This window comes from Colobus angolensis, unplaced genomic scaffold, assembly GCF_000951035.1.
Source record: "Colobus angolensis palliatus isolate OR3802 unplaced genomic scaffold, Cang.pa_1.0 Scaffold76, whole genome shotgun sequence".
NCBI lineage: Eukaryota > Metazoa > Chordata > Mammalia > Primates > Cercopithecidae > Colobus > Colobus angolensis.
Genome location: NW_012121376.1, coordinates 2,567,203 through 2,577,578, shown reverse-complemented (window position 1 = coordinate 2,577,578; position 10,376 = coordinate 2,567,203). Strand labels below are relative to the sequence as shown.

Genomic DNA, 10,376 nt, shown 5'->3' with positions numbered 1-10,376 from the left:
CCTCTTGGCTCCCCCGTCAGCTCAGCTGAGATGCCCTCTCTTCCAGGAAGCACTCCGTGACTTCACAGATCAGGAGCCACCTCCTGACCTCTTGGTTCGCGTGTCAGCTCAGCTTAGATGCCCTCTCTTCCGGGAAGCACTCCATGACTTCACAGATCAGGAGCCGCCTCCTGACCTCTTGGCTCCCCCGTCAGCTCAGCTGAGATGCTCTCTCTTCCAGGAAGCACTCCGTGACTTCACAGATCAGGAGCCACCTCCTGACCTCTTGGTTCGCGTGTCAGCTCAGCTGAGATGCGCGCTTTTCCAGGAAGCACTCCGTGACTTCACAGTAGTGCTCACCTGGCTGCTCTGCTCACCTGCTCCTCTGGCTCTCCCCAGCCTGGGGATGATTCTCCAGGACGGGCCCCTCCTGGCGACCTCTGTCCACCCAGCATCAACCTCCTCCCTCGAGAATGTCCTGGTCAGCCTTTGGCTCCCTGCAGCCCCCGCTGCACCCCATCTTCTCAGTACACTTCTGTGCTCGCTGGGGCCCCTGGGGCACCAGCCGGCGCACTAAGGGCCCAACAGTGTCAGATAAAGGCTGGGTGGATGGGAGGGGTCCAAGGAGAAGCCCCAGGCCCGTTCTGGCCCCTGGGTCATCAGCATTAGGTAGCAGCTGGGAACACAGGGGCCACGTGCTATGAGGACCTAAGATGGAGGCTCTGGGACTAGCATCTTCCAGTGGACCTGAGCCAAGGAGCTGTCACTCAATAAGGAGCCGTCAGCGGTGGGGAATACCACATTCTGACCTGGGCCAGGGTATGGGGGGCGGGGACCCCACTGTGGGGAATATAGGCTGCGGGATCTTGTGGCCCCTCCTGCAGCAGGTAGGGAGAGCCAAGCACCATGGGAGTGGTGCTGGCAGGGCAGGAGCCCTCAGCTCAGGATTTGAGGAGGAGGAGGAGGAGGAGGGCTGCGTGCCTCGAGCGTGTTAGCTGGGCCAGTTCCCCTTGTGTGTGGGTGAGTGGACATGGCGGGGGGACGGCTGGGATGGGAAATTGGCCATCCAGCAGGAGAGAGGAGCTGCCAGGCAAGGTACAGACTGAGAACTCTGGAGTTTGCCCTTTTGGTGTTTCTCCAAGCGAGGTCCCTGCACCAGCGGGGGCCACCACCTCACCTGGGAGATAGAAGTGCAGATTCCCAGGCCCCACCCAGACCTGGGGAATCAGACATTCCGGGAGTGGGTCAGGCTGTTTGGGTTTTATTCCATCCTACAAAGACCCTGTTTCCAAATAGTCATATTCCCAGGTCCAGGATGAACGAATATTTTGGGAGGACACCATTTAATCCAGTGCAGGTGCCGACGGTAGGACTAGAAGTCCCCACAGGCCGCACCTGCCCCTCCATCGTGTGTATCTGCGGCCTCGTCTTCTGTCGGCTACCATCTCTGTCCTCAGTACCGTCCACAGCAGAGGTGGCCTGGGCAGTGAATCCTGCCGGCATCCACTCCACTCCCAGGCTGGAGGAGCCCAGCATCTGGCCCAGCCGGCCTATGGTCAGCAGTGGCCCAGGAACCGTGCCTTTTCTTGGCACTTGCCTCTGAGTCAGAGCAGGTCATGGGAGCCTCACATGCAGGGCTGGAACGATCACAACCTGTTCCTCCGGGGAAGGTTGCAAGAAAGGCAGGATCTGTGATGTGACCAGGTAGAGGCGCCACAGAGCCACGGTGCAGGTGTGGGGGGCCCCGGGTGAGCTCAGATGCCCTCCCCGCCTGTGTCACCGCGGCCTGACCCTCCACAGGTGGGAGCCACAGGCATCAGGAGCCATTACCCCTCGGAGAGCTGGGCACCCGGCCGAGACCTGGTGTCTCATAATGAACCTCTGCAGTACGTTTGGGAGTCTCCTTCGTGCGATGTGCTTGTCTGGATTCGTTTTATTTTAGTGTTGGCACCACATCGTCTTTTTATATATGTGTGAACGTATATATGTAAATATACGTATGATGTTGGTGAGTTAATGTTAGTGGTATTTTTACTACGCAAAGATGTGAGAAACAAATAGGGGCCCCTCTGGGGAGTTTCCCATTTGGTGCCGCGTGTGGTGGGGGGCATTGTGGTCGAGGTCGGAACAGCCGGGAAGGTGCAAGACCCCATCCTCTCCAGGAGCTTACGGGAGTGGGAGAGACGTTCACGAAGTATCACCCAGCGCAGGAGGCAGGTGCATGCGGTCATGATGGTTCCGGAAGGTCAGGTGCATGCGGTCATGATGGTTCCAATGGTTCCAGAAGGTCAGGTGCATGCGGTCGTGATGGTTCCGGAAGGTCAGGTGCATGCGGTCGTGATGGTTCCGGAAGGTCAGGTGCATGCGGTCGTGATGGTTCCAGAAGGTCAGGTGCATGCGGTTGTGATGGTTCCGGAAGGTCAGGTGCATGAGGTCATAGTTCTGGAAGGTGTCCCTGGGGCAGGAGATGTTTTCCTACTTTCCTTGGCTTCCGGGGAGCTTGGAGCCTGCTTTCCTTCAGGTCCTGGGCTGATTCTCGAGCAGGAGCTGGGAGTGCGCTGTCCTGGGTGCTGCAGCATGGCTGAGCCTCGGCTTCTCTGTCCAGGGCCAGCTGTGTTCAGACTGCACATCTTTAGTTTTGGGGCATCGCAAATCCTCCTGGAATCTGATGAAAGCCGTGGACCTTCTGCTTGTTGGCAAGGGATCATGCAGAAAATTTTGAGTACAGTTTCAGGGGATGTACAGACCACTCAAAGGCCTGGGATCAGAGCCCCCACCAGACAGCGGTGTGCTCTCTGGGCCAGCGTTTGGGGCACTCTCTGGCTCTTGGAGCCTTCATAGGGCATTCTCAGCAGCTTGCTTCATTTCCTGGACACATGTTCTTGTCTGTGGTTTATATTATTCTCTGTATGTAAATGTCATAGGTTTATTTTCTTCTAGTAAAATTGTTCCTAGTTAGCACAGTGGAATTTTGAAAAAAGAAAGCCGTCTTTCATGAACAGTGTGTGGATTCCAGGTTTAGCCCATGGACTTGGAGTGACAGGTATATGGCAAAGATGGGGGTAGGCTGCGTAGAAGGTGTTTGCGCCCCCCAGGTGCATGTGTTAATCCTCTCCCCCAGGGCGATGGTGCTAGGATGTGGGGCCTTTGGGAGGTGATGGGGCTGAGGCCGGAGCCTCGTAGTGGGGATTAGTGCTCTGATGAAAGAGGCCTCAGGGAGCCCCCTTGCCCCTTCTACCACGTGAGTACCCAGCAGGAAGGTGCTGTCCAGGACCCAGAAGGTGGGTCCTTTGCAGACACTAAATCTGCTGGCAGCTTGATCTTGTGCTTCCAGCCTCCAGAACTGGGAGAAAAGCAAGTCTGCTATTCATGAGCCACCCAAGCTGCAGTGCTTTTTTCCAGCCCGAACAGGCTAAGTCAGGAACCGTGAGCAGGAGACCTCCCAGGGAGTCGCTCGGAGGGGGATTGGTCATTGTGCCTCAGTTTCCCCAATGTCAGGGAAGTGGTGCCCACGGCACTGGCAGGCCCCCCTGGAGCCAGCACACCAGGTAGGAAGAAATGCAAGCCCCAGGCCATTTAAATGCTCAGAACCCCACGTTCTGCCTTCGGGGCGTCCATCTAGTCCCTCGTTTTACAAAGGGCAGGCAGGTCCCCTGCAGGACGCAGCAGAGACATAGGGAGAGGCCAGAGGGGCAACGTGCCTGGCCGCCCACAGGTACAGTGGCTCCTTCGTGCCACACATGGGTGTCGGCGTCATCTTTTGGCTGGGTGAGGGAACTGCCCACCTGCCCAAGCCCTGGGTCCCAAGTCAGAGTTGCTGGGATTACTGGGCAGGGAGGTGGTCCCGTGAGCCACACCAGGGCAGCGGCAGGAAGCACAGACACACACAGCACAGCGGCCCGGCACCGTGCCCACCCTGTGGGGTGGGTCTTCTGGGCTCGGACTCTTTCTGTCCATGTGCTGATGTTTGATGATAATTAGAACAGAAGCATTTTTTTTTTTCTTTGTTTCCTTTTCCTTTTTTTGAGATGGAGTCTTGTCACCCAGGCTGGAGTGCAGTGGCGTGATCTCCACTCACTACAGCCTCTGCCTTCCGGATTCAAGCAATTCTTCCTCAGACTCCTGAGTAGCTGGGACTACAGGCATGTGCCACAACACCCTACTAATTTTTGTAATTTTTAGTAGAGACGGAGTTTCACTATATTGCTCAGGCTGGTCTTGAACCTCTGACCTTGTGATCTGCCCGCCTCAGCCTCCCAAAGTGCTGGGATTACAGGCGTGAGCCACCGCGCCCAGCCTCCCCCTTTTTTTTTTTCTGGAGACTCGCTCTGTTTCCCAGGCCGAAGTGCAGTGACACGATCTTAGCTCACTGTAACCTCCGCCTCCTGGGTTCAAGCAATTCTCCTGCCTCAGTCTCCCGAGTAGCTGGGACCACAGATGTGCGCCATCATGCCCGGCTAATTTTGGATTTTTGGTAGAGACGGGGTTTTGCCATGTTGTTCAGGCTGGTCTTGAACGCCTGAGCTCAAGCGATCTTCCTGTCTCGGCCTCCCAAAGTGCTGGGATTACAGGCGTGAGCCACCAGGCCCCACCCAGGGGTGTTTTCAAGCACGTCCTGTGCGCTGAGCCTGGTTGGTTGGTGCTCAGCGATGTTCAATGAATGAATGAATGAATGAATGAATGAACGAACGAACAAGATCCAGAGGTCTGAGGGTAAACACGGGGCGCCGGCATCTTGTCTTAGCCCAGCCCGTTGTTGGGGGGTTGGCGCAGGACCTCGACCCAGACCCCCGTCAGCTGTGCCTCCTGCCCCCCTCACTCTCCTCCCTGTCTCCCTCAGGACCTCCCACTCTCGGGCAAAGGCCGAGGCAGCCCTCACAGCGGCTCAGAAAGCCCAGGAGGAGGCGCGGATCGCCAGGATCACTGCCAAAGAGTTCTCCCCTTCCTTCCAGCACCGGGAAAACGGTAAGTCTCGCCCGACCTGACCCTGGCATCATGGGGAGGGGGTGCGTGGATGGCTGGGCAGTCCTGGCAGCAGATGCGTCCTCCAGGGCTGGCGGGCTCAGATGGGCTTGGCCCCAGCTGCTCCCCTTCCTGGTGTCCGCCTCTCCCCCGGAAGGTGCCTGTTTGTGCCGAGGCCTGGCCCAGCTCCCCCGGACGCAGGTCATGTGTCTCCGCGGGTCTCTCCCGTTCCCACAGCTGCTTCCTTGTGGCACCAGGTGTCGCTTGCCGGCTGTCCCTGACGGTGAATGCCCACCTGCCCAGCCGGTACTGTCTGCCTGGCCGCCCTCCCCCAGTGTTGTTCTGGAACCTTCTTCATCACGATGGAACTATCCTGTCTGCGGGGTCCAGTGTGGCAGCCACTAGCTGGGTGTGTCTGGGGTGCTGGCTCTTGACCTGCCTTTGATGTGAACTGACCTATGATTAAACACACACGGTGGCTGCTGGGTTGGATGGACGGCGTCACAAATGGCAGCTCCCGCTGTGCTCCTCGGAAAGAGCTGGAAGCTGCTGCCTGATTTAGGAACCTCGTCCTCCCTTCAAGGGGGAATCATGGGTGATACGGCCCAATGACAATGGTGGGGGTGCGGAAGGCGTGGGGTGGGTGACGGAGAGGCCGTGGCCAGCTGCCTCCCATCGCCTACCTCACCTGGAAGCTTCCTCTGCACCAGGAGGCCCCAGAGAATGGGGTTAAGATCATGCCCCCTCAACCCGAGCTCTGACCGGTGAGAGGCATTCGGATTAGGCTCTGCATGCTGGAGGTTGCAACCCTGACACCACAGCCTTGCATCTGCTTGCAGTGCCTGCTACTCTGGCCTCCAGGACAGGATGAGGAGCCCAGCCTGGGGGCTGCTGGGCTGGGCACTCACCTGACTGGAACGCGAGCCCACGTCATCTGTAGAGGTGACCATCCACCACCACTCCAAGGCCTTTCCTTCACCGGGCAAGGGCTGGGCTAGGCCGTGCAGAGCCTGCGGCTGCAGCCTGGAGGTCAGGAGGATGAGCCCCTGCACCCCCACTGCCTTGGGCAGCTTCTGTTCCAGTGCATCCCCTCCACTCTCCTGGCCCCTCCAGACACGTGGACCCCAAAGTGTCCAAGTGGGAGGGCCGCAGGCCAAGTGCCTTGTGGTCAGTGGCATCCTCCATGGTCTTGCTATCAGGCCCTGACTTTCCTTCTCCCTGGTGCCCCTACTTGCCTCGCCCATGACCAGCTGCCTGGGCTGGGAGGTGGTGGAGCACACACTTGGGGGCACACGTTTAGCGTGCACGTGTCTGTGGGAGTGGGCGCGGTGCCGCGGGATGGATGAATGGAACAGGGATGCCGGAGAGGAAGCCAGTGCTGTCGGGGGCACCTGCTGGAACCCTGGCTGGGCCACTCCCCACAGAATGCACGTAGGACAGGATGGGATTCCTCGTACCAATCTGACCCGTGGTCGCCCCGGCTCCAGCCCTGCCCGCAGCTCACATTCTACATTCCATAGCCGGTTTCGCTTCCTCTCAGAGCCTCCATTCTGTGTGTGGAAAGGGGACCAGACAGGGAATGCTGAAGCCTCCATCCCGTGCCGAATTCCCCAGAGACGCATCCACCGGATGCTCCCAACGTGACTTATTTGGGAAGAGGGTCTGTGCAGGTGTCGTTATGGAACAGACTTTGAGACGAGATCAGCCTGGATTGGGGTGAGCTCTAGATCCACAGCAGTGTCCTTAGAAGAGACGAAGAGGAGGAGACGGGGTGGATGGAGTGAGGTGAGAGATCGCCGGAGCCACCGCAGCTAGAGGGCGGCTGAAGCAGACTCTTCATTGGAGACCCTGGAAGGAAGCAGCACTCCTGACACCTGGATCACGGCTTCCGGCCTCCAGAAGCGCGAGAATGCCTTTCAGGTGTTTCCACCCCCACCCCCAAGTGGCACTTTACTGCTCCAGTCCCAAGAAACGGGTGCAGCTCCCCTGTCCTGAGAATCCCAGTTAAGACTTTCTAGTTGGCCAGGCATGGTGGCTCACGCCTGTAATCCCAGCACTTTGGGAGGCGCAGGAGGGTGGATCACAAGGTCAGGAGATCGAGACCACGGTGAAACCCCATCTCTGCTAAGAATACAAAAAACTAGCGGGGCGGGCGCCTGTAGTCCCAGCTACTCAGGAGGCTGAGGCAGGAGAATGGTGTGAACCCGGGAGGCGGAGCTTGCAGTGAGCCAAGATCACGCCACTGCACTGCAGCCTGGGCGACAGAGCCAGACTCCATCTCAAAAAATAAAAAATAAAAAAACAAGACTTTCTAGTCAGAGATGCTTCCTGGAGGGCTCAGGTCCCCGCGGGAGGGGCCTCGGGCTGACCTTTTAAATCCCGGAGCTGCCTCCTCAGACAGTTCTTGGCTTCATGATACAGGCGTGGGCCCCCGCGGGGGCCGCTGCTGCCTCACTGGCGGGAGTCCAGTCCTCGAGGGTCTGGCTGAGTTGGCCGCACCTCCAGCTGCTGCACCCTGGTCTGATTTGCTGCTTCCTTGGGTGACGCCCCCGGGGCCTTCTCTGAGCAGCATCTTCCCTGGAGGGAGTGTTTGGACCGTGTGTGTTTTACAAGTGCTGGGACTGGTGTGAGATTTGATCCAAGCATTTCCTGTTTCCACCTCGGATGCATTCAGGATCAGTGTTCCCAGACCAGGCACCCTGGAGCCTTCTTGGCTGCTGGGGAGCGGTGGGGCCAGGGAAAGCTGTCCAGGTCCTTCCTCAGTCATCCTCACAGCCAGGAGCTGAGGTCACCAGCAACAGAAGACAGAATGGAGCCTCCAAGAGGGGAACGACTTGCCAGAGCGCTGGTGGTGGAATCGAGATTTAAAACAAGAACTTCAGCTGCAGAGAGCGGCTGGTTCCAGCCTCTTGATCCCTGCTTGGGAGGGCCCTGGCAGCCTCCCAGCCTGAGAGCTCTGACGGTCCGGGTTCTGCCCGAGGCCGGGTGAAGGCAGGACCATGAAGGAGCCTGGCCACATGGTGTGCAGTGCCCAGGCCACTCCTGGTGACACCCGCCCCCGCCCCAGAGGCAGGAGGACTGAGCGTCGGAGGCTCAGGACGCAAGTGGCTCGAAGGCACAGGAACGGCGCTGCAGGGGCTTCACGAGGACCCACCCTGCGTCTTCACCACGATGCTTCTAGGAACGTTACCTGCTCAGCAGCTCATTTTAGCTGAGGGTGCCCTCCTGCTGGGAGTCGAGGCCCCCTCTAGGGTGGGGTCTGCTGGGCTAGCCAGGCCTGATCTCGGCTGCAGTGGGTGGACAGCCTCGTGTGAAAGACTGGGGCGCCATGCGGGGGGGCCTTGATCCCGGCCTGCTAGGTCCATAGTGTCTAAGGCACAGGAATGCGGTCCCCTCGGAAGTCCCATCCCGGCCAAGGAGGAGGTGCAATGTGGGTGATCCGTGGGCATGATCGGGGGGCCTCGGACGGGGCCAGGGCTGCCCTCCACATGGGACCCTCACAGGGAGACAGAGGTGGTGGGAGGACCTGAGGCTGGGTGTCGGGTGGGTACACAGATGTCAGTGCAGTTCTACACAGACCCTCTCTGGCCCATTCCCTGCTCTGTTGGAGGGACACCCAACCAGGCCAGCCCTGCTTCTGGGGAGTGACCACAGACGAACAGTCATTGAGTGAGACCTTAGAATGGCCTGTCTACACCCCCGTGTGACGCGGACTCAGATTTGAGAGGGCTGGCCACCCACCCAGAGCCACACAGCTGCACCCCAAGCCCCCGGCCAGGGCCATAGTCTTGCTTTGCTCAGCATTGCATCTTAGACCGCCAAGGAGGGAGAACGCCGCAGGCCAGCCTCGTGTTGACACAGCGGGCCCCGAATCTGCTTGCTAATGTCTCTTTACAAATGGAGGGCCTATCCGGTGCCACGCCGAGGGTAGCTGTGTCTCCCAGACCGTCTCCTGCCCAAAGGTCAGACTCGGGGTACGGGCCAGGAGGATATCTGAGCATCAGACTCTAAGATGGGGAGTGGCTCTTGGTGTCTGAGCTGGTCTCATGAGGTGGCAGCTCCAGGCGGAGCTCTGAGACCTCCGTCCCCAGAGGGAAGGTGCCCCAAACTCCCACGAAGCTCTGCGCCATTTCGGCTCGGGCAGGATAGGGATGTCGGGGATCCCACAGTTCTGTGCTGAGCCTAGGACCCTACTTGAGATGAACATGTAACTGCGTTCCCTGGAGGGTAAGAAGCGCTGCATTCTTGGGTTTCTCCTAATGGAATAAAGTCGGGCACGGCTCCCGTGTCCCTGCGTTGGCAGGAAATGAGATCTGAGGCATGTTCTTGGTTCTCGGCTCCTGCTGGGAGCTCCAGAGAAGTCTTGGGGCTAGTCCTGCGATGCTGCCCCTCCCTCTCCAGGCCTTGGGGTTGGCGCTGCCACCGGCAGACGATGGGGGCACTGCTGGCTGCAGAGGTGGCCCCTGGGTCCTGCTGGGACTTCCCCTTCCCAGGAGCCCCCTGCCTCTGCAGCTCTTTGGAGACCAGGGGCTTCTTGACTCCCTGCGGGGGAAGAGGAGCCCCGCCCTAGGACTCGAAGCCCCATCAGCCTCTAAAGGTGGGGCGGGAAGCCGGCTCCTGGGCTCTCATGCTGGCCCCGGCATTGGCTGTTTCTCAGCAAGACTGTCCCAGCACCCTGAGACACAGTCCCGGGCGGTAATGGGTGTCAGCAGCCTTGCTGTGACAGCTCGGCCTCCCCAGGCAGGTGGTCAGCCAGGGTGAGGGGCTTCCTCTCACCCTCAGGACAGGCGAGTCAGGGTCGGTGGGACCTGGGTCCACACCCCAGCGTCCTCACGCGCTTTCTGAGCCTTGGGTCTCCCTTGTGGCGTGGGAGCTGCTGTCCGCCCCTCCTGTCATGCCTGAGCCCAGCCGGTCTCCCTCCAAGTGTCTGTGGGGTGGGGACCACAGGGGTCCCCCAGAGAGCTTTGGGAGCCACGGTCCCCAGTTCCCTTCCCCTGCCTGCAGCCTTTGGGTGAGTGGGAAGCACCTCTGCTGCCCAGAGTGTCCGCCTGGCGCCGGGACCGCGGCCTTGCTGCAGAGCGTGCGGGGTAACACCCCCCGGTGTCGTCTTGTTTCCCCACACAGGGCTGGAGTACCAGAGGCCGAAGCGTCAGACCTCCTGTGATGACATCGAGGTGCTGTCCACCGGGACGCCCCTGCAGCAGGAGAGCCCCGAGCTGTACCGCAAGGGCACCACCCCCTCCGACCTGACCCCCGACGACAGCCCCCTGCAGAGCTTCCCTGCCAGCCCCGCGGCCACCCCGCCGCCCGCGCCCGCCGCCAGGAACAAGGTCGCCCACTTCTCGCGGCAGGTGTCAGTGGACGAGGAGCGGGGTGGGGACATCCAGATGCTCCTGGAGGGCCGGGCCGGGGACTGCGCCCGCAGCAGCTGGGGC

The 10,376-nt window shown here is 59.9% G+C and overlaps 1 protein-coding gene across 1 annotated transcript in view; it reads left to right on the top strand.

Moving 5' to 3' along the window:
- JPH3 (junctophilin 3) overlaps window positions 1-10,376 on the top strand; it is a 107,092-nt gene that overhangs the window by 89,027 nt on the left and 7,689 nt on the right. Inside the window, exons 3-4 of the mRNA XM_011928023.1 lie at window positions 4,820-4,944; window positions 10,066-10,375. Of these exons, the coding sequence (XP_011783413.1) occupies window positions 4,820-4,944; window positions 10,066-10,375 (435 nt within the window). The remainder of the gene's footprint in view (window positions 1-4,819; window positions 4,945-10,065; window position 10,376) is intronic.